Source organism: Antechinus flavipes, chromosome 3 (assembly GCF_016432865.1).
Source record: "Antechinus flavipes isolate AdamAnt ecotype Samford, QLD, Australia chromosome 3, AdamAnt_v2, whole genome shotgun sequence".
Lineage (NCBI taxonomy): Eukaryota > Metazoa > Chordata > Mammalia > Dasyuromorphia > Dasyuridae > Antechinus > Antechinus flavipes.
The window spans coordinates 575,425,401-575,449,217 of NC_067400.1; the positions used below are offsets into that span (position 1 = coordinate 575,425,401).

The 23,817-nt window shown below is 44.3% G+C and overlaps 2 protein-coding genes across 5 annotated transcripts; one reads left to right on the plus strand and one right to left on the minus strand.

The window, feature by feature from the left end:
- The first annotated feature begins 539 nt into the window (after nucleotides 1-539).
- On the plus strand, nucleotides 540-19,161 carry TAF12 (TATA-box binding protein associated factor 12). Of its 4 annotated transcripts, XM_051988032.1 has the most exons (7): nucleotides 591-698; nucleotides 7,817-7,901; nucleotides 8,575-8,826; nucleotides 10,763-10,840; nucleotides 11,475-11,589; nucleotides 18,345-18,433; nucleotides 18,701-19,161. In XM_051988032.1, the coding sequence occupies exons 2-7, from the start codon at nucleotides 7,830-7,832 to the stop codon at nucleotides 18,734-18,736; spliced, it is 642 nt and encodes a 213-aa protein (XP_051843992.1). In that variant the 5' UTR covers nucleotides 591-698; nucleotides 7,817-7,829; the 3' UTR covers nucleotides 18,737-19,161. The 4 variants fall into 4 exon arrangements, with proteins under 4 accessions (XP_051843995.1, XP_051843994.1, XP_051843992.1 ...); XM_051988035.1 differs by lacking the exon at nucleotides 7,817-7,901 and having other exon boundaries at nucleotides 540-645; XM_051988034.1 differs by lacking the exon at nucleotides 7,817-7,901 and having other exon boundaries at nucleotides 585-698.
- An 87-nt stretch (nucleotides 19,162-19,248) lies between these two features.
- LOC127555595 (ras-related protein Rab-39B-like) lies at nucleotides 19,249-22,998 on the minus strand. The gene is made up of 2 exons (XM_051988031.1): nucleotides 22,446-22,998; nucleotides 19,249-20,670 (listed from the first exon to the last, which is right to left on the minus strand). The coding sequence occupies exons 1-2, from the start codon at nucleotides 22,799-22,801 to the stop codon at nucleotides 20,241-20,243; spliced, it is 786 nt and encodes a 261-aa protein (XP_051843991.1). The 5' UTR covers nucleotides 22,802-22,998; the 3' UTR covers nucleotides 19,249-20,240.
- Nucleotides 22,999-23,817: the final 819 nt, after the last annotated feature.

A 23,817-nucleotide genomic window follows, 5' to 3' on the forward strand; every position in this document is an offset into this window, starting at 1 on the left:
GGGAACATCCCGGGCAAAGGCAGAGACGGCAGGTATAGTGTGAGGGACATCATGACCACTGAGGCAGGATTGCTCAGTAGGCAAGGAAAGGAGTTAATGCAAGAAGACTCCTGGGGGGGGGGGGGGGGGAGGGGGCGGAGAGAGAGAATAAGCAGGCGCTCAAGGCAACAGTGGGCCCCCAGCCTTCACGGTTCAACTGTAAGCTTCTGGAGGGCAGGCGCTGCTTCTTTCCTTTCGATGTACTCGGCGCTCAGCTTCAGTGCCTGGTCCGAAGTGGGCGTTTAATGTTTATTGAATGAATGAATGAATGAATTTAGGCAGAAGGAGGCCGGCTCCCGGCCGGCTCGGTCTAGCCCTCCCCAGGCTTGCTTTCCCCACGAAGCCGGAGCGTGGACCAGTGACAGCCAGGACAGAGCCCCAAAAGCTCCGGGACTGAGCAGCAGGAAAAGCGAGAAGCGCGAGGGAAAGCAGCTTACAAACTACGCGCGTGCGCCCGGCACCGATCACGTGAGGAGGTGCTCCTGAGCGCGCAAACCCTGCCCGCCCGGAAACGACTTTGGGTTTCCGGGTCGTGAGGCGGGGAGAGCGATTGCCGGAAGTAGTCGCTGAGGAAAGCACAGTCGGACCCGGCAGTTAGGAGTGCAAGTAAGTGCCGGCTGGGAGCCCGGAGATCATGGACAGATAAGGCTTGGCCGCGGGTGAGTGCGGGGCCGGCCAGGAAGGGGGACGGTGCGTCTGCGAGGCTCAGTCAGGCAGAAGTAACTGCTGGGTGCCCGGCACTGGGCTGAGCGGAGGGACAGGGTGAAGGAAGGGGCGGCTGGGGTCAAGGAGGCAGAAAGCTGGGTGTGTGAGAAGGTGGGGTCCGAGGAGAGCCCAGAAGAGGGGGCTGTGTCTGGGGGAAGCCAGGATGTGGTGGGGAGGGGGTGTGGCTGCGGGCAGGAGAGTCGGCTCAGAGCTGGGTTTGGTGGAGGGACGTGACTAGTCTTCGGGACGGGGTGATTCTTATGGGGAAGAAGGATCAGGAAGGTGTCAGGGGAGTCTGGTGGCGAGGGAAACTGGCAGTGAGTTCGAGGGAGCATCGTCCCTGCCAACTTTTTAGGGTCATTTCCTCTCGTGCTGAATTCAAGTAAAGTTTTCCTTGTAGGAGACAGCCGAGAGTTAGAATGAGGAAAAGTGTGCCGGGACCCAGCTACAGGAGCAGTAACCCTCCCTCTCCCCGCTTCTCACAGCATCATGTACTCTGGAAATATTCTAGAACCTTGTCTAAAAATGAATAATAATCACTTCATCTTGACAGTCTTTTCTGTTCGAGAAGCTGGTTGTTATGGGGATTTCAATATAAATAAGGCAATGCATCCTCTCGAGAAACTTTTTAATTATTTAGAGATATAAGGAATGCATACAAGTAAGCCATAAAACGGCCATAGGTGCGTTATGAAGGGCAGTCGGTTCAAAGGTTTAGCCTGGGGATGAGGAATGGAGAAGTTCTGCTGGAGGTGTTGTCTGAACTGATCTTTGAAGGATTGTTCGGGTCTGAGGATGGGAGAGAAAAGTCTGAGCAACCCCCAAAAGTTCAAGGCATGTTCTAGAATCTTGTAAAATAATAAAGTATTCCCAAATCCAAAACTTGTTTATAAAAATGTATAAATTGTATTTTAATACATTAGGCATAACTAGGTGTGCACCCACACAACTCCCCTCCCACCACTCATCCATCTTACACACACACACACACACACACACACACACACCCTCTCAGGAATCAGGAAGACTCAGTCCCAAACACTTATACTAACTGTGTGACTCTAGGTAAGCCTTCTAACAGAGGTACCCTCTGTTTTTCCACTTATAAAATAGGGATAATAATAGCACCTATCTCTGAGGTTTGTTTTGAGGATTAAATGAATTGACACAAGTAATGCCTTTTTTTCCCCCACACCTTAAGAAAATAGGACTAGAAAGTATGCAGTGACAGTAATCATATAATTAAAAAGAAGGACATGTAATTGGTGCTATACACATAGTAAAGGAAATAGGAGAGATGGGGAAAACAAGGAATTTGTTAATGGCCATACACACATCTTAGAGTAGGATTGAGTCAGTAAATAGCAGAAATTTTATATATTTTTATATATATATTTTGAACTTAAACATTCTTTTTTTGTGTGTTTTCATATAATTAAATACCTGTACTTTTCAAGGGTAGATCAAATAAAATGTGTGTATAGATTACATGCATACACATACACATACATTTTTTTAAAAAGACTTTAAATCTCTTTTGATTCAACCCCTAGATTCAGCACTAACAATCTCTAGTTTTATTTAAAGTTGTAGTAATAGCAACAAGCATTCCTTAAGGGGTCTTATTTGTAGAGTACTAGCCAAAACATAGTTCCTATCCTCAGAGAGTCCACAGTCTAGTAGGGAGTTGAGATACAAAACGTTCACTATTACCTGTAATCTGTGTGTCATATGAGATTCAGTCCCTTCAGTGCACATTTATGTTTCCTATTATGATTACTCTTTGCACACCTTTTCATCCTTCAAACTTTCCACAGCTCTGTCTCCTTTTATCCTCTCATTTGAAAATCTTACCTTATATTTCAGCCTTTTGCTGTTGTCTTTTTCATCTTTGTTTCTCTTGAAGTGGCCCTTCTTGCCAAAACAAATCTCTTCACTTATAAAACTGATCCTGATTTCCCCTTCTATCATTTCTACTCTGTTACTAGTCTTCAGGCTCTGTCTGCTGGTCTCTTTCTTACTGTCTGTGAACATCATGTTTCCTTTATCCTCAGAAAATCCTCACTCAGTCCATCGATCCTTGCTACTCTCTCTCCTTCCTTTGGTGGCTAATCTGTCTGCAGCAAGTCCCTCTATTTCCTTTCCTGTTTTTCTCATAACTCTGCAGTCTGGCTTCCAGCCTCATCATTCAAAGCTACTCTCTCCAAAGTCATTGCTGTTTGTCCTTCGTTCTCAGAGGGCCATGACATCAAGGGAGGGGATGCCATAGCAGCAAGTGAATTCACTGAACTGAGGGGGGGGCTGGGCAAAGTCACCTGCCTCACTTCCTCCTTCCAGAGCCAGTGGCCAGAGAGAGATCAGGACAATTAGAAATGGCCCTCTATGAAGTCATTAAATGAACTTTTTTTTTTTTTTAAATTAAAGCTTTTTATTTACAAACACATGCGTGAGTAATTTTTCAACATTGATCCTTGCAAAACCTTCTGTTCCAAATTTCCCCCCCACCTTCCCCTAGATGGCAGGTAGTCCAATACATGTTAAATATGTTAAAATATGTGTTAAATCCAATATATGTATACATAGTTTTACAGTTATCTTGCTACACAAGAAAAATCGGATTAAGGAAAAAAAAACTGAGAAAGAAAACAAAATTCAAGTAAATAAAAGAAAGTGAAATGCTATGTTATGTTCCACACTCAGTTCTTAATGAACTCTTAATCACCAAATCTAATGGGCTTTTCTATCCTCATCCTTCTTGACCTCTCTTCAGCTTTTGACATTCTTTATGGATTTTTGTGACACTTCTCTATTCTAACTGCCTGACCACTCTTTTTCCTTCACCTTTGCTGAATCTTCATCCATTCTATGTCCACTAACCATAGAAGACCATCAAGATTCTGTCCCTATATTCTTCCCCCCCCATTTCATTTTACAAGGTCATCTCATCAGCTAAGCTCCCAGAGTTTCAAATATTATCTTTATAGATGATTCTTAGATCTACTTTCTACCAGTTTTCAGTCTTACATCTCCAATTGCCTATTGGACATCTCAAACTAGATATCCTATGGATATCTTAAAGTCAAAATGTCTAAAACTGAATTCATTATTCCCCTCCCCCCAACCCTCTCCTGACTCTACAGCTGATTTATGTGCAAGTTTGACTTGTTTGGTTTCTGACTTCTTTCACAGCCTGGTGACCCCACCATCCCCAGGGTTCACTGTATAGATGCCTGACTTAATGTAAGCATCCATTTGGCACTAACATTACAGCTCAGTGTTCCTAAATTTGGGGATCCACTAGTATTAGTCTTCCCCAGAGGCAGGAATTGCAAACCTGTACTGTCATTCCAGCTGGTCTATGTTTTTCTAATAGTCCTTAATACTCCTTGGTATTATGGGAGAGATATTGGTTAACCCAACAACAGACACCACAATGGAATCAGAGAGAGCAGTAAGCCATCCTTCCCTCAGTCTAGATGCTAGATTCCCTGTAGATCACATGACTTGCGATACCCACAACTTCCTGCCATGCTGACTTTTCCCATTCAGGCTTTTCAAGGGCCAAATGAAATGGGTCCTCTCTGTTTTTTCTTTCACCTTTTTTTGAGATTCCCACCCCTAAAATCTAGTTTCACCACTTAATATCTCTGTAACTTGGACAGGTCATTTTTCCCTCTCTGAAAGCTTCTTTATTGTTCATCCAGGGGATTGAATAGATGAGTCCTGGGGTCCTTTCTGGCTCGAGATTTGTGTGTAATCCTCTGATACCTTCCTTCTCTCTCTCACTGTAGGCCCTCTACATGTCCCTCTGACACAGGCTCCTACATGATGTCCTATCATTGCTTCTTCTTTGGGAATGGGGGATGTAAGGGAATGCAAAAGTGTCCTTCCTGCCTCAAGGACCTTGCAGTTCAGTAAGGGAGATAAATCCACCAGATCTGGGATCTCTTCAGGGTAGGCAGTTTCTTCCATCAGATTGCAACTCATCCATTTTTGCCCATCCTGTACACTTAATCCATGAATCAGCCATGTAGAGTCCCACCCAGTCTGTGGGAGCTTGCTGTTCTCTTGGCATTTTGTGGGTCCCAGTGGAGCATGCAACCTGTGTCAGTATCTTTCACTTTTGTTCTGTGATCAGCCCATCTACTTTTCTGACCACATATTTATTCTAATATCTTTTGTATAATACATTCATAGAATCTTATTTTTAGAGTTGTTAGGGACCTTAGAAATTGAGTCTAACCTCATTTTACAAATAGGGAAACTGAGGTACAGAGCTGTTTGCCTAAAGGCACACAGCTAGTAAGTTTCTGAACTGGTATCTGAACCCAGATATTCTTGATTACAAGTCCAGTATTCTATCCAGCATTACCATGCCTTTTATAATTTTTGGTTTGTCTTTGAGTAGTTCCAGGGCTTTTTTTTTTTTTTTAATGGCCAAGTTTCCTGAAACAGAGACCCATTTAAAAAAAGTTCAAAAAAGTTTATTTTAAAACAAGTCACAACTCTGAGCCCAAACCTATTTTGCCATCGCACAAGTTACAAATGCTTATCATCTGAGGGACTGAACAGCAAATAAAAATCCACATAAAACAGATATCACAAGGGCAGCTAGGTGGCGCAATGGATAGAGCACCAGCCCTGAAGTCAGGAGGATCTCTGTTCAAATTTGACCTCAGACACAACACTTCCTAGCTGTATAACCCTGGGCAAGTCACTTAACGCCAGTTGTCTCAGCAAAAAACAAACAAATATCACGTCTGCCTCCACTAGAACAAGTGTGATCTCATCTTCTACTCTTCCATATTGTTGCATTTAATTCAACACTATCCTTAAAACATTTTAAAACTCTTCAAGATTTATATCAGGAATGCAGGGCTGATTAAATATCAGGAAAACTATCAGCATAATTGACCATGTCAATAACAAAACTAACAGAAATCGTGTGATTATCTCATTAGGTGCAGAAAAAGCATTTTAAGTTGTCAGAGATAATTGGGCAGAGTTGGTTTTTCAGAAAGCCACTGATAGCTCCAAAGCTGTCTGTGATCTACATGTTGAATTTGGTACCATTCAAAATAAGGTTGACCTTGATCTGTAACAAAAACAATGTTTTTGAATATGAATATGAATGTTGCTAGAATCACTTTGTCACAAGGGAAATGACTTAGGGATTAGGACTATATGGTAGGGTGATAACCTTCTGGGCAATAGGGGAAAGCAAAAGTAATGCAGAGACAGCCGTGATATTTTACATCGTGGAAAACAAGTTGTTTACATCACATAGTTTTATCATTCTCACCCTACCACTCCTTGTAATAGTTGCTGCAGAAAATATCTCGATTCATTTAGACCAGGGCTCCTTAAATTTTTTTTCACTCATGACCCCTTTTTGCCCAAGAAATTTTTATGTGACCCCAAGTAGGTAGGTATATAAACTTGATATGCAAATCAAACATTTACTTATAATTAATCTTAATTTTGCAACTCCTACATTCGATTATCACAGTTTAAGAAGTTGGGACTTAGACATTCGAGCATAATCCATGAGGACCTGGTTATCATGTAGGGAAGAAACAGCTTATGTAGACAACACTTGTGAGAATTTAGAAGACATGGCTGACTTTGATGTCTCCTAATATGTGTGTTCATTTAGCAAGTGTCCCTTATCTTGTGTGGGGCATATAGCCAAGGGACAGAGTAAGATCAGTGAGACATGGTCTCAGCTTTCAAAGATCTTAACTTTTAGTAGGAAAAGAGAGATTGTAACAAGGTAGAGGATGATTTAGCATGTGATACATATGTAAAAATACAAAGTGCTCTGAGGAGATAAAAGATAAATCTCTTTGAAATTATGCTTTAAGATTAATCTTGAGTTATCTATGATTGTTCACGTTGTTTATGTTCATGTTGTCATCTGTGATTTCACATCTACATTGATCTCCAGTGGTTCTCTGCCCAGTTTGTAGCTTCTTACAGAATACTTCATTATTATTTTAATACCTCAAAATATATATTTCATATGATGAACAGGCTGATTTCAGAAAAGCCTGGAAAGACTTACATGAACTGATGCTGAGTGAAGCAAGCAGAATCAAAAAAACAATACGTGGTAACAGCAAGATGTGATGATCCCCCATATAGACTTAGTTCTGTCTAGCAATTCGTGATCCAAGGCAATTCCAATAAACTTTAGAATGTGCCATCTGTATCCAGAGAGAGAACTATGGAGATTGAATGTGGATCAAGGCATACTGTTCTCACCTTTTTTTTTCTCATGGTTTTCCCCTTTTGTTGTGATTTTTTTCTCCCAACACGACTCATATGAAAGTATGTAAAAAATGAATGTATAAGTATAACCTTTTTTAAAAAAGTGAAAATTTAAAAAAAGATACATATTTTAGCAACACAGATTTATACCTTCTCTCTACCTGTTTGTACACAGTCATCATGAGTTGATATGGTTAAAAAAAAAAATCTTGGTGCCAAACTTGTGACAGAATTTCAAAGGGGGTGGTGGGGGAAGGGACCCCAATGGCCATTGCATCTAACCCAAAAAGACTGGTCCCTGGACAAGTGACACATGGTACAGCCCTTCTAGTGTGCTACCTCTGTCCAGTTTTCTCCTCACTGGTATAGGCCCCAAGATCCCACTGTGAGGCAGTAGAGCCTGCCCATGTGGAGCCAATCATCATTAGTGACCCTAATGAGCAGCTGCTGAGCAATGAGCCAGGCACAGAATACAGAGGAGCCCAGAGTTCTGGAAGGAGTTGTGTGGGATCCCGATTCTACCCCCAGGACCCTGCCATTGGACAGCCAGGCCGCACATCTCCACCCGTTGGTCGGCTGCAGTCGGTTTTGGTGACTCTGAGCTCATTCCTAACAATAGACATTTACCCTTCCAGGAGCTGGTGAGCACCCCTCAGAGCAAGCTTTAACAAAACTGGCTTGATCACTCGGGCCCTTTTTCATTAAGGACAAGCAGCCTCCACTGCCTTCTTTCTCTAAGACCTGACAGCCCAAGTTGTGACATAGGAGGAGGGAGCATTTGGTGCCATTTGTTTCCTTTCAGAAAACTTTAGGCAATGGCTGCGCCTCCTTTCACTGGGCTCACAGCAGTTGCTGATGTAATTAAAGATCTAGACACTCAGATAGCTGTAAGTAAGCTAATGAATGTGACCATGGCATTTGCGGCCAGAGTTTTGAGTATGCACTATCTTGCCATGCTAACAGGCTCAGGGTACTTTTTAAAAGGCTGATTTGGCATCTTAAAGATTAACAACAGAACCAAAATTGCTGTTGATGATAAAAGATAACTTACTCTTAAAAACTGTTGAGCTTCGTTTGTTGGACATAACTGCATTGAGTGTTGGTGCATGATGTGGTGTGCTAATATGAGTTACTAATCATTTCTGAATTACTGGGGCTGTGCTCCTATCTACAGAGGTGATTCTAGTATGTTATTTGGATTTAATACATATTTTCTCCAAATGATCCTATGTCTTTATCATTATCAAGTGTTCTGTTTTTATATAAACCTCAGAAATATCTTACTTTTTTTAGTCAATGTCTGTATGTGATTCTTTGATCCATTTGCCTTCTTCCTGTTCTGAAGACTATTTCAGATAGGTGGTAAAGGAGAGATGGTTTCCAAATGTCAGGTAAGCTATGCATTGGTTTCCATCTCTGTTTTTATAATCAAAGGTATAAACTTGTGACTATTTCAAATGAACCCAAGTTCTAAAACTCTAACAAACACGCAGTTTTGTGAAATGTCCACCCTTTGTTACTGATGCTTCTGAAATATATTTTTATGTTTTTTTTCCCCAGTTGATTGGCCTTGGTCCCCACAATCCAAAAAAAAAACAGGATCTTGACAAGCTCCATGAACTGAAGGCCAAAGCCCGACAGATTATGAACCAGTTTGGCCCCTCAGCCTTGATCAACCTCTCCAACTTCTCATCCATAAAACCAGAACCTTCAAGCACCCCCCCTCAGGGGTCCATGGCCAACAGTACCACAGTGGGAAAGATGCCAGGCCCCCCAGGGGCAGGGGGACGTCTTAGTCCAGAAAGTAATCAGGTACCAGCTTGGCCTTCTGGGAGTTTTGTTCATTGTTTCTCATGGCCATCTTGTGCTCAGTACTCATTTCTCTGTAATAAAGGGAATTGATGTAAGCATTAGGGTAAGTTGTTAGAAAAGATCAGGACAAAGATGTTTGAGACAATGAGGTGTAACTTTCTCCACTTAGTTATATATTTTTTCAACCCAGCCACCATTCTGAGATCTCAGTTTTGCTATAATTAAGCACCTACTATGTGCCAGGTGAGAGGCAAAAGTATGTAATAGGTAGAAATCCCGACTCATTCAAAACAAACTAGGATTGACTCCTACCTCTGACACTGCAGCTATGCTATCTTGGATTTAAAACTATGAATGGCAAAATAGTTACCCATCAGCATTGGCAGAGGAAGTTTCACTAGGAACACATTTTTATACAAATGCAATTAAAGGACCAGACCACAAAAGCAACTCCAGGTGCTTTAGTCTGCAACATACACACAGATTGAATACAGAGTAATTTGGAATGAGAGAAAGAACATTAGCATCTGGGGGAACCCAAAAAGCTCTCCTGAGGAGGGGTCCTATAGCTGAGCCTTCAAAGGAACTGGAAATGAGGAGAGAGAATGTTCCAATTATGGGGGCAGTCTCTGCAAAGGCTCAGTGTCATGTACAGAAAACAAATGGGCCTACTTGACTGGAATGGATTGGAAATGGGATAGGACTGTGACGTAAGTCTGGAAAAGCAAGGGAATGGCATTTGTACAGCACCTACTGTGTGTCAGGTGCTGTACTGAGCACTTTTTTTTTTTTTTAACATTATTATATCATTTGAGTTTTACAACTCTGTGAGGTAAATGTTGTTATCCCCATTTTACAATTGGAGAAACTTAAGACAAATGGAGTGACTTTGCTCTAGTAAGTGTTTGAGACTGGATTTAAACTAAGGTCTTTGGACTCCAGGCCCAGCACTCTAGCGCCCTAGCTCCTTCTAAGGAGATTGAAAATCAAAAAGGACCTCTGAGTCCAACCTCCCTATTTTATAGATGAGGGAAGTTGGGATCCAAAGAGTTTAATTGAGGTTCTGAGGTCAAAGGGCCAAGTCAGGATCTGAACAAAAGTCCTTTGTCTCCAAATTCAGCATTCCTTCCTTTGTTAAATTGTATTTTTACTTATTTTGTTAAATGTTTCCATTTACATTTTGATCTTATTCTGCTGCATTTGGAGTTTAGGAGACCATAAATTTGAGATCTTTGGGTATAGGATGGGTACAAATGGAGGGAAGGGCCATGCTGGGAAGTTACCCAGGTGTGAGCCATGAATCAGGGTAGAGATAGCTAACAGAGGGATGAATCTAAAAAACATTTTAAAGGAAGAATCAGCAGAACTGAATGATTTGATGTGAGAAACAAAAGACAATCTTATAAACCAAAGATAAGCCTTTTTTGCATGCAGCCTGCATGACTGGGAGAAAGTCAAGGAAGTGAAGCTCAGGAAGGAAGCCTTTTAGATGGGAACTAAAAGGCCAGCTTTCACTATCAACTTCCTTGTTGGTCTCCTTCTTGGGTGCTCCCCATAGATCTAGCAAAGCCAGGAGGCAGCTATGGGGGCATCAGGGACAACAATATGGGGGCCTTTGCCCACTGCTGGGATCTTTAGGTGTGTCTGGAATTCCCAGATTCTCAGAATTTCTACACCTTTATGGGTTACATGGTTTCTCTAGGTATACAAAGACCTTGCTCTTCTTTCTACCTTCTCTTCTCAGAAGCTGATAGAGCTGGCTCTACCAGCTGGGGTGATCTCTACAAGATCCCCTAGGCAGGGGTTTACCTTGGAGTTTTGCATTGCAAATGCTAAGTGACAGAATTTATATTAACCTTCTGTTTAACTCTCCTCACAAATTGACCTGTTTATGTATTTTCCTAAAACAAGGCTAAGAATTCTCCCTCTTTGCTAGGTTTTGACCAAGAAGAAATTACAGGACCTGGTTAGAGAAGTAGATCCCAATGAACAGCTGGATGAAGATGTGGAAGAGGTAGGTCACTAGCTGATGATGATGATGAGGGGAGAGGATAATCTTGCTTATACTCACTCATTAGCCTTCATCCTAATTTGAGAATTCCTTCTGTAGTAGCCCATCCTCTACTTGAATACCCCCAGTGGTGAGGGATCACCCTATTCCACATGGTAACTGTAATTGTTTTCTTTAGGATGAGCTAAAATTTATCCCTAACCTCTTTGGCATTGGAAGAAATTAAAGGCCAGAGAAAAGCAGATTTCCTCATCAAGATGTTAAATAGCAAATCCATGTCCTCTGCCTGATGTAGTACTCAGGGTCCATAGGAGAGAATGACCAGGAGTTAGGTCAACAGAGCCGATATAACTTGTGGTCATTCATCTTCCAGGGCTTCTCTTGTACTTCTTGTATATGTGTGTGCAGACTTGGTCAGATACCTGTCATTTCCTCTCACTGAATGGTGAGAGCGAGTGACTGGTGGGCATCCAGAGAGGGCATAGTTGGGGCCCAGGTGGTCTTCCTTTGCCCCTAAGAGTAACAGCCCCACCCACTGCTGACTGGAGGCCCTCCCCAGGAGTCCTGCTTGCTTCAGGCAGCTGTGCCAGTCTCTGCCAGAGCTCAGACCTGGCCTGTTTTCCTGCCGTCCCTCCAGATGCTACTACAGATCGCTGATGACTTCATTGAGAGTGTAGTGACGGCAGCGTGCCAACTGGCCCGGCATCGAAAATCTAACACTTTAGAGGTCAAAGATGTTCAGCTGCATTTAGGTGAGTGATAACCATGCTCTGCAACGGCTGCTGCAGATCTAAAAGGAGAAGGCATGGGAATGCTGGCTGGAGTCGAGTCACTATGATGGGGTGTGAGGCCCCTGGAGGAAAGAAGCCCCAGGTTACCTGGGAGAAATAGCCAAGAACTGGGATGGATCCCCACTAGGAATAGAGTGGGGCCTTAATTCAATTCTTGACTCTGTGGCAAGGGACCCCTGATCTGTAAAATGGAGCTATTACTTTAATGGAGTTGTGAGGCAATGTGAGTTACTGCTCTTACGGCTTTGATGCTCTTAGAAATTAATTCACAGGGACACATTTCACTGTGGAGCAGCAGGGGCCTTTTTAAAAAAGCAAATAGCATTTTATTTTATTTTTAATAGCTTTTTATTTTAAAATATATGCAAAAATAGTAAACCCTCGAAAAATCTTGTGTTACAAATTTTTCTCCTTTCCTTCCACCACACCTTCCCCAGACGGAAAGTAATTCAATATAAGTTAAACATGTGCAATTCTTCTAAACATATTTCCTTTTTTTACTGTTTTTTTAAATAGCTTTTTATTTATAAGATATATGCATGGGTAATTTTTCAGCATTGACAATTGCCAAACCTTTTGTTCCAGTTTTTCCCCTCCTTCCCCCCACCCCCTCCCCCAGATGGCAGGTTGACCAATACATGTAAAATATGTTAAAGTGTAAGTTAAATACAATATATGTATATATGTCCATACACTTATTTTGCTGTACAAAAAGAATCGGACTTTGAAATAGTGTACAATTAGCCTGTGAAGGAAATCAAAAATGCAGGCGGTCATAAATAGAGGGATTAGGAATTCTATGTAGTAGTTCATAGTCATCTCCCAGAATTCTTTCGCTGGCTGTAGCTGGTTCAATTCATTACTACTCTATTGGAACTGATTTGGTTCATCTCGTTGTTGAAGAGGGCCACATCCATCAGAAGTGATCATCATATAGTATTGTTGTTGCCCTGTATAATGATCTCCTGATCCTGCTCATTTCACTCAGCATCAGCTCATGTGAGTCTCTCCAGGCCTTTCTGAAATCCTCCTGCTGGTCATTTCTTACAGAACACTAATATTCCATAATATTCATATACCACAATTTATTCAGCCATTCTCTAATTGGTGGGCATCCATTCAGCTAAATATACTTCCATAATTATCAAGCTGCAAAGAAAAATTAGATCAAAAAAGAAAAAATGAGAAAAAACAAAAAGCAAACAACAAAAAGGATAAAAATACTATGTTGTGATCCACATTCAGTCTCCATAGTTCTCTCTCTGAATGCAGATTGTCTGTCTCTCCATTGTTGAAAAGAGCCACATCCATCAAAATTGATCATTGCGTAATCTTGTTGCTGTATACAATGTACTCCTGGTTCTGCGCACTTCACTCAGTATCAGTTCATGTAAGTCTTTCCAGGCTTTTCTGAAATTAGCCTGCTAATCATTTCTTATAGAACAATAATATTCCATAATATTTGTATTCTATAATTTATTTAGCCATTCTCCAACTAATGAGCATCCATTCACTTTCCAGTTTCTTGCCACTACAAAAAGGGCTGCCACAAACATTTTTGCACATGTGGGTGCTTTTCTCCTTTTTATGATTTCTTTGGGATATGGGAACAGAGGCCATTTTCATTAATGCAACTAAGCAGGCATTTTACTGAGCATTTCATAAGTGAAAAGCACTGAGGAGCAGTTGTGGAGTGTAGCCCATGGTCCAGGCAGTGGCAGCAAAGGATGGGGGAAGTCACTGGAGTGAAATCCCAAATCCTGGGTTCTGGTGCTGGCTCCATCATTTGTTATTGGGGGTAGTCTTGGGGGTAGGTAATTAAGCCCTCAAGTCTCCATTCCTTCTTTTGTAAAACAAAGGGAGTCAGATAGTTTTTCTAATCTTAGATCCTAGGAATAAGACTTGGGCCTGCTCTCTGGGAGTTTGTGCTCTGAGATGACATATTTAAGTCAGTGAATTAAATCAAAAACTAACATGAGCTGTTCTAATTTACTTAACCCTGATCCTAATCCAAGACTTTATAAACAAATCACGCCAAATTTTTGTTTTGTTTCCCTTAGCCAGTTCAAAGCACCTAACACTTCAACATAGCATCAGCTCTAATGTGAAAGTCCAGCCAAGAGCTGTGGTCTTCTGGAGTGGGAGGATCATGGTGGCTTTCTAGAGGAGGTGGGAGCTGGTGGGGTACAAGACAAGAGAAAGTATGTTTTAGCAAGTGTGGAAATGCAGAGCAGTCTCGGGGCTTGACAAGGAATCATTTTGGTTAGAGTGGAAGTTGTGCAAAGTGAGCTCTCCATGTCCCAGTGTAGAGGTCCTTGAAGGCCTGCTCTCTGCCAGGGGTGGAAGAAGGGCCACCATTTCAAACCTCATCAGCTTGCTTTGTTGCCAAAGAGATAACACATGAAAATAATACTCATCACAACAACTATTTTTAGCTGTTTAAAAATAAAAAAATAAAAAACAGGGTGAAACAAGTGACTTCAGAGACCCAGAAGCAAGTAATTATCATAGTAAAACCCCTAGCCCAAGGCTGAGCATAGGAAAGGCCTGCTCCTCAGTGGGTGGAAATGTGGGAAGCTCTGAAGCTTCCAGCACCCAGCTGTCTGTTCAGCTCTTCCTTAAGCTTCCCTGTCAGTAGCAGGTAGTGATGGTCTTTCCCTTGCCAAGTAATTGTATCCTACCTCCCACTACATGCCCACTGTGATTGGATGGTGTCTTGAATTATACAAAAAGCCCATATCTGAAAAGTCATATTTAAGTCAGTGAATTAAATCAAAAATTAACGTGAGCTGTTTTAATTTACTTAACCCTGATCCCAATCTAAGACTTTATAAACAAATCACGCCAAATTTTTGTTTTGTTTCCCTTAACCAGTTCAAAGCACCTAACACTTCAAACATTTATTTTTTTAAAGTTATCCTGTTAAATATAAGAATCATTTATTATTCATTCAGTAGACAAATGGTACAGTGGGTCAGATTACTGAGCATATGAATGCAGAGTCTGGGATTTCAGTAAATCAGTTCATAGAATCCTAGAGTATGGGAATTAGAAAGGGACCTAAAAAGACTTTTCTTTTTAGAGAGGAAGAAGTTCAAGACCCAGAGACTAGCCTAGAGCATCATTTCTGTCTCTTGTGGTTTACATAAATACACTGAACATCAAACTTATGGGCCTGAGTTCAAGGCCCAGCTATGGCACTTACTAACTTTATGACCCTAAACTTTAGTGCAAGGAGTGGGGGATGAGAAGACGACTGGTCCATGTGGAGGCTAGACTCTGTGGAAATAGAGGCCTGTGTGCTAGGAGTCCCCCAGGGCAGCAAGAGCAGGTTCCAGCAGCAGTGTCAGGAGGAGGCTCATGGACAAATCGCACCAGGCCCAGCTCCTCTCTACTTCCAGCTACTTCCAAGTTACAAAATGATAGTGTCTTCTCCTCCCTAGTAGTTACAAGAAGAAACAAGGTCAAGTAGGTAAAAGGGAGTGAGGTTCCCTTGGGCTCTCACCAAGGAAGAAGGGGAAGTGAAGAATCTGGACATCAGTCATCTCACCAGCCAGAGGCTTCACACATGCTGCTTTCTGTTCCTCTGCCCAGTCCCTCTTTATCTGCAGGTATCTGCTCCTGGTACCCTGGCCTGGTCAGTACCTGCTCTCTCCTGCTGCTCCCTGCCTGAGGTAGTGAAGGGGCTGCAAACTCTCCTCGGGTGGGCATCCAGACCTAGTCCCTTCCTTTTCTTTTTCTCCTCCTGTCCACTCCCAGAAGAACAAAACCCTACCAGTCCTGGGGAACTCTGAGTCACATCTGCTCACAAGCAGCATCCATGGGTTCCACTCCTCCCCGCCAGCTCCCCAACAGCCAGTTCTCCAAGGCCACATCTTTGTGGGAGGGGCTTTTATCCCAGGGTTAAGTCCATTTTCTCATATGTAAAATGATGATAATCATTCACAATTACTATCCCACATATTTGCAAAAAAAATCTCTTTATAAATTTTAAAAACAGGATGTTAGGGGCATCATAGCACACAGAATACTGAGCCTGGAGTCAAGAAGACTTATTTTCTGAGATCAAATTCAGCCTCAGACATTTCCTAGTTGTGTGGCCCTGGGCATGTCACTTTACTCTACCTCAGTTTCCTCACTTGTAGAATGAGCTGGAGAAGGAAATGGCAAACCACTCCAGTATCTCTGCCAAGAAAAACCCAAATGGGAATCAGACATGACTGGGAAGAACTCCACAGTAACAGAGCCCTGAAATGCTCACGTCAGGATTGGGTGGCTGTTGTGTGCAGAGCACGTGTGCTGAGCAGTTGAAAGATCCCCAAGTTACCCAGCCTGGGACAGCCTCTGGAAGATAACAGGCCACTTCTCACGGCTTGTGAAGATCAAGTGAAAGAAGGGTTGCTCTGTGCCCTGCAGGCCTTCAAGCTGTCTGTAAATGTTGGCTGCTCTTACTGCCTGCTTACAGACCCCAGGGGGCTCATAGTGGGTGCAAAGGAGTCATGGCTTTTGAACTGAAAGAGGGATCTATTCGGTGTCTGCTGCCTTGTCTCTGCCTCCACCTCCCTGGCTATAGAAAGTGCTTTATAAATGCTTATCAACTGATGCTGGGTCGTCCAACACTTCATTTTATAGATAAGGAAACTAAGGTTCATAGAGAGCAAGTGACTTTTCCAGTGCCATACTGGTAGTAAAGAACAGAAGCCGTATTTGGACCCAAAGCCCAGTATTCTTTCTGCTGTCCCATGCTGCCTTGAAGCAAATCCTATTATGAATGTACACCTACAGCCTGAGTAAGTTACTAGTCAGAACAAGATCAATAAGTAGGTCTTGAGCTCTTGAAGTTAACTCAGTAAGTCTTCACCCAAGGTGTTCTAAACAGACACAAGGCAGGATGCCAAAGGTTGTCTGGCAGCGTCTCCCCTCAGGCTGACTTTGAATTGACCTAGCTAAACAAGGGCCAAGTACTGTTCCCCTCATCCCTACCTCACATTTCTATCCTTGATGTTGCATTCAAGGCCTTCCACAAAGGCTTTCTCTGACTTCCTGGTTCTCCAAAGTGGTAGTCACTCTGCCCTATTTCCTTCATGCCTTGCATAAGCTTTACTTTTACTTCTTTGCACACTTTGCACATTATGTGTCACTTCATTTTCTATTTCTTTTTTATTTTTTAACTACTTTAGTGGTTTTTTGAGTTTAAGATTCTCTGCGTCGCTTTTACGCCTCCCTATCCATAGAGAAGGCAAGGAATATGCCATTTATATGTGAAGTCATGCAAAATAATTTTTATATTAGCTGCGATGGGAAAAAAAAAGTTTTAAAAGTATCCTTCATTCTGCCCTCAGAGTTCATCAGTTCCTTCTCGGGAGATGGAAAGCATTTTTCACCATGGGTCCTTTGGAATTGTCTTAGATCGTTATCTTGATCAGAGTAGCTAATTCATTCACAGTTAATTATTTTTAATAATATTGCTGTTCCCTTATACAGTTTTCTGGTTCTTCTCTCTTCTCTTCATCAATTCATATAAGTCTTTACATGTTTTTCTGAACCTGGTCTGCTTGCCATTTTTATAACAATAATATTCCATCATGGTTATATACCACAATTAATGGCCATCTCCTCAATTTCCAATTCTTTGCCACCACAGGAAGAGCTGCTATAAATATTTTTGTATTTAGAAGTCCTTTTCACTCTTTTATGATCTCTTTGGGATACAGACCCAGTAAAGACACTACTGGATCAAGGAGTATGCACATTTTGATAATAAGCCCTTTGGGCATAGTTCTAAATTGTTCTCCAGAAGGTTGGACCAGTTTACAACTCCACTAATAGTGCATTCATGTATTATGTTTTTCCATATTCCCACCACCACCAGAACTTATCTCTTATAATTTCTTATAAACCTCATCTAAGCAAGAACCATCCCTTGTCCATGTTTTGTATGCTTTTTCCCCCTTTAGTACCGAGGGCTAATTGGAGAGAGCTTTAGTGATTGGATGCAAAAGAACTAAGGACAGTCAAAAGAATTTTTTAACTTATATTAGGGAAAAGAAGATCACAGAATGAACAGAAATACTGCTCATGATAGAATGACAAGGCAGTTAAGGCAGAGGTGTCCGACTCTCCTTTGTTCTTTGGCAGAGAAGACAAGAGTCAATCTTAGGGCTGGAAAGGACCCAACCAGTGTGGCTTACCCAGAACCGAAGACCGAAGTGGTCCTCGAAGCCCAGGGTAGCTAGTATAACCTTGGGTGTGGGGGAAATGGACAGCTGGCACCTTGGGGGAGTGGGCAAGAGAGAGGTTGTAGACTGTGCCTGACATAGGCAGGGAGCAGGAAACAGTAGCCTGTACAGTTAATGTATACTCTTCTCTCTTGGATTAAAGATGTGTGTGTGTGTGTGTGTGTGTGTGGTTTATCTCAAACTTAAGGCAGACACACAGGGATCTGCTGTGTTTTCCACCAGCTTCTAGCTGTTGTTCTCTAGTCAGTAGCCAGAGACTTGTCCAGATTGTGTGGCCTTCTCCTGCCATGGGAGAATGTGAACGTTGTGTTGAGAGCCAGGAGTAACCAGTCAGCTCAGACAGGTAAGAGAAGCCTGGCCTCTTAGTAGGGATGAAAGTAGCTGGGGCCTGGTCCAGCCCTCCCCTGCTGCGATTTCAGGAGCTCCTGACCTTCCTCAGGCTTCCCCCCCTCACCTTGGCGTCCTTCTGTCTTCTAGAGCGCCAGTGGAACATGTGGATCCCAGGCTTTGGTTCAGAAGAAATACGGCCCTACAAAAAGGCCTGCACCACAGAGGCTCACAAACAGGTATGGGGGCCGAAGCAGCTGTCCGTGTGTCCCTTAGTCCCCTCCCCCAGGACAAGCTGGTCAGGGCTCAAAAGCCCCTCTGATGGGTATTTGCTGTCCCGTTCTAGTGGACGTCTGCTCCATCCCCTGGGCCCACTATGGGTCTTTAGTGTCACGAGTCCCTATTCCCAGGGAGAACATTTTCTTTTTCCTTATCCTTTTACCTACCATACCTCACTCTGGGCTTACGAGTCCATTGAATGTCTCTCTCTCTCTTGTTTTTTTCAGAGAATGGCCTTGATCCGCAAAACAACCAAGAAATAACCCACAGGAGGGTAGGGAGAAGACGGCACTGCGTTGGGAGATACCAGATAGGCCTCCACAATATCGCCTATGGAATTTTTTTTTATGCTTTAAAGAGAAGCATATATATTTTTATTAACAGTACAGCAATATCTCTAGTGACTGAGGAGACCTGCCAAAAACCCTAGCCATTATATGGTCCCAGCTCCCCTTCCTTTTACTTGCCCTCTCAGAAGAGTGCAATGTATCTCAGCCCAAAGGAGGTTTTGTTTGTGGTTTATCCTAAGTGGTTTTGGTTGTCCAAGGGACAGAGAGCATCCTGGTCTTGTTTGATGCGACGGTAGAAGTTTCTGTTTCCCTTTCCTTCCCCATACTTTGTAATGTCAGTGTTTATATAAAATATGACTTTGATTTGTTTTTCAAAAATAAAGATGTTATTAATCTAACAGTGCAGGATGCCCAGTCCTGCTGCATCCACTTTGGGGGTAAAGGAATGAAGGGAGAAGATAATGGAAAAACTATAGACAGTAGAGGGCAGTGTTAATTGAATTGCAGTTCAACCAGAGGTCTCAGGACCCACTCATAGTGTTTTCCAGTATTCTGTCCAAAAGCCAGTCAGACCACTGGTGGGCACAGGATGATGGTTCTGGCTTAATTATTCCAATTGGGCAGAAGAAAACCTGTCCCATAAGGAATTCTCCTTGCAGCAGTATAGGCTAAAAGCCACCATCCTCTTTCTGATCCTGCCTGTCCCCTCAAGAAACCTAATCAGTCCTGGGTACAGAAGAGGGCCACATAGAACTAAAAGTTCAGATTGAAACCTCTTGTGGCCAGGATCACCAAGAACAACCCAGGAAATGGTTCTTCCAAGACCACCTTTGTTCCCTGCCTCTTTTGGGATCAATGCCTAGTTGTGATTGGGATCAGCTAGGAGTCTGGAGCCATTGATTAAGGGTTGGAACCTGCCTTACAGTGTCAAGAGAACGGCAACAGGAGCTGTTCCTATAGTCATGCCTGTGTGACTGATGGGAAGGGAAATATGCTAGGCAAGTAAAAGTAAAATATGAAAACTAGTTATTAAGACTAGGGCCAGTGAGCAAAGACCAAGAAACCTAATCATTTTAACAAAAAAGTTGTTTTATGAAAATCCTTATGAAAGGAATAGATATTAACCTACTTTATTATTATGAGTTATTAGTCATTAATTGGTTTTCTGGTATTTGTCAAGCCCATTTTACAGATGAAGAAAAGTAAGGCTGAGAAGTGAAGCAACTCCTTCAGTAACAACTAGCAATTGATTTAATTCCATGGTGCCCTTCAGTACTGTTGACCAAATTGTGAAAAATGCAAATATTTGTAAATAAGTTAACCATCAGGTAATTGAGACAACTGGAAACCAATCAATCATGAAGCATTTTTAAGTGCTCACTGTGCCCGGGCTTGGTAATGAGAGGGAAAAAGAAAGGAATGGAAGAAAGAGGAAGGGAGGAAAGGGTCTTTCCATGGAGGCGCCATGGCTCATGCATCACCAGCACGGACACTTCCACCCTTCCCCGCTGCCCTTCGTCTCTTGTTGCCAAGGGCAGGTCGGCACCCGGCTCTTCACCCCGTCCCACTCTGTGCTCGGGGCCATGGTCCCCTTCTTCACGGCCGCGTAGATGTCCTGGGCGAGCAGCTGGACGGCCAGGGCGACGTTGCTGTTGCTCTTGGCCGAGGTCTCCACGTAGCGAGCCCCCAGGGAGGTGGCCAGCCGCTCTCCCTCCTCGGGGCTCACCCGTCGCTCGGCCACCAGGTCGCTCTTGTGCCCCACCACCAGGAAGATGACCTCGAAGGGCTTCACTTTGTCCAGGACCTCCCGGTGCCATTTGGGAACATTCTCAAAGGATGCTCGGTTGGCCACGTCGAACAGCAGCAGCCCCCCCGCCGAGTTCCGGTAGTAAGACCGCGTCACCGACCTTCAGCAGAGAGAGAGCAGTCACTTCTCTGCACTAAGGGAAGGCTGCGGGGGCAGAGGGCCTGCCACAGCTCTGGCAAGCCATCTTACTCTCGCCTCAGTTTTACCATCTGTTAAATTGGTACGATTGCACCTTCCCTACCTCGCAGACGAATACAAGATAATTTACACTCATATAACGCTTGACATTTGATCTCATTTGTTTTTTGCAATAAATAGCCCCGGGAGGTTTTTTTACTTTTTTTAAAAATTTATGGGGAAACTGAGGCTTAGAGACATAGGATGACTTGACCTCAGTGACACATTTAGTAAGGAAGCGGAGTTGTATGGTGGGAAGATTAGTGGCTCTGAAATCTAAAGACCCGAGTTCAAATCCTGCTTACCTGTGTGGCTTTGGACAAGTCAGTCTCCTGGGCCTCGGATGTATGATGTGAGTGGGTCAGACTAGATACTAAGACCCCATCTCTCCACCCTGGGCAGACTCGGCCTGGAACAGCCACTGCCCCTGGTCTCCCCGGCTTCCCGCCCCCCAGGAGCGCCCTTCCTGGGCTGAGTGCCTTCTGTTTGTCCCAGATACTGATTAGGCAGCCCCACAACATACATGTGTGTGATGGGCCCGGACACGTGTGTGATTTGTATGTTGTACCCGTTGGATCATAACACATGTGCAATATATACATGCATGCGTGCGTGATTTGCATTGGATTGTAAGCTCTTGAGGTCAGCGACTCCTTGACCTTTTTGGCATTCTCGCAGCTTTGCAAAATGCTTGCACATAGTAAGTCCTATGTAAATGGTGAGTGATTGACGGATTCATGGATGGCCTCGGAGGCCCCTTCCAGCTCTACATCTGTGGCGCTAAGCTCAGGGAGCATCCAAACTCAGACCCTGATTGGCCCCCCTCGAACCCTTGCCCTCCGCCCATCTCTGATGATGGGAGAAGGAACACGTTGGAAGAATGGAATAGGTCACAGCCAGGAGGAGGGAGGATCAAAAGCAAGCCCAGCACTCTCTGGGCACTGGGAGATGGGGAGAGAAAAGGGGAAAAACGGGATCTGCTCTTCTCGGCCCAGCCAGGGCTTGGGGGCCCCTAGCTTCGAATCCCGGGCCAGGGGAGGGTTAAAAGGATGTGAGAGCAGTTGTCAAGCCCCGAGGGCAGGAGGAAAGCCTCCCAGCCACTCTTTCCCATTCCTACCTGGCTGAAAGCTGCAGCTCCAGCCCCCTCCCTTAAGAAGCAAAGACCAGATCCCCCACGTCCATGCCTTCTACTCTTCATGAGTAGGGAACTCGGGGAACCCCAGCCCCCCCACATTTTGGAGCCACAGCTGGCGGAGGAATGAATGAAAGATGAATCCTGGGCCTGTTGCCACCAGGTGTGAGGGTGCAGAGTCCCTGGGAGCAGTGCAGCCCAGGCCTGGGGGTCCGTGGTAACCCCGGGGGTCTGTGGTAACCCAGGAGCCAGGATCAGGCTGAGAGAGCTGTGATGGGGCTCTGGAGGGTCCGTGGTCTTCCCCTTGCCAACTGCACAGTTCTCCCATTCTCTAGCCCCACTTTCCAACCCCATCTGGGTGGCCCCGGGAGCTACCAGCCCCCCATACCACTCTAGCCCATGAGGATTCGGATTCCCAGGATCTTGGAGCTGGAAGGGGCCGGAAGGTGATCTCATTCTGTGGAGAAGAAAATTGACCTCCACTTGGGAAGAGTGTTGGCCAAGGTCATTCAAGGACAAAACAAGGACTGAGAAGCCAGCTTAAGCCCCTCCTAGCACATAGTCACCTGAATCGCTCCTGGCCCGCCGTGTCCCAGAACTGGAGCTTCACCTGGACCCCAGGCTCTACTTCCACAAAGTGGATGTAGAAATCTACTCCCACCGTCTGGTCCAGATAGTCCACAAAGACGCCCTCGGTGTAACGTCTCAGCAGGGAGGACTTGCCCACTGTGGAGTCCCCCAGAAGGATGAGGCGGAACTGGTACTGCCAGAGGGCATCCATGGGCAGGGGGGGAGCCATGAGAGGAGAAGGGGGGGAGCTCCCACCAGGAGCAAGAGAGAAGCTTCTGGGCTCTGGGCAGCTTTCGGAACCCAGCGAGTTTGTGCATGCAGGGAGGGGAGGAGAAATCCTGGGTCCCAACATCCAGGGACACACCCAGTGTTCCGCAACCAAGAAAGCGTCATTTGAAACTTCTTAGCTTCTCCTTGCCAGACCCAGAAGCCAAGGCTCCCCCAGAGCAGAGATCCCAGCTCCCCTCCATGAGATGCTGGAAGGAACCCTGAAAATCAGCCCCTTCATTTTAGAGAGGAGGAAACGGAGTCCCCAGGATTCAGTTTGCCCAAGTGGCACAAGTAGGATTTGAATTCAGGTCCCCAATTTCTGTGCCCTTTTTTTTATGTGAGCCCCCATAGACAAAGCAGCAGAGCGGGTATTCAGACAACAAATCAAGAACATATTGATTTCTGCTGCGCAGAGTGAAGCTGGGGGGCCTGAGAGGCGCTGCCTTCCCCCACCAGCTCAGGTTTAAGGACACCGCCCCCCCCTTTAATCTTGACCTTGGTCGGGGATCTCATTACTCAGACTTCCCCCTCTGAGGGGGAGTGGGGAAGAAGGGAAAGCAAGGGGAGCCTCCACCCTCAACAGCCTGAGCACCTCCCAGACATGGCCAAAGTCCCAAGCACCTCAGCTCAGGGGAGATTCAAGCAAAATTCTAATGGTGCACTGGGAGAGAGTCTGGGTGATTCTGTGGAGAACAAGCCTTCAGTGAAGGGAGAAGTCGGGAAAAGGTTTGGAAGGTGGGTCTGCCCAAGGGACAGGGAAGGGCAGGGCCTGTGCTTGTGCCCAAGGAGGCCCATTGTGGGCTCTCTGCGAGGAGGCGTGCCTGACCCATGGCCAGCAACAAGCTGCCAAGTACAGCGGATGGTATATAGTAAAGCATTGTCGTGCACAAAATACTCTGGATTTATGGTTTCATTTGATCCTGGGGGGAGGGAGGGAGGAAAAAATAAACCATGTCTCTACCTGGCACAGTTCGCAAAGTCCTATTTCTCAACAACTAAGGGGTGAGAAGTACAAGTGTTATAACCATTTTCCAGATGAAGAGACTGAGGTTAAGTATTTGTCTAAAGTAACAGCAAAAGGCCTTTTCTGTGCAGCCC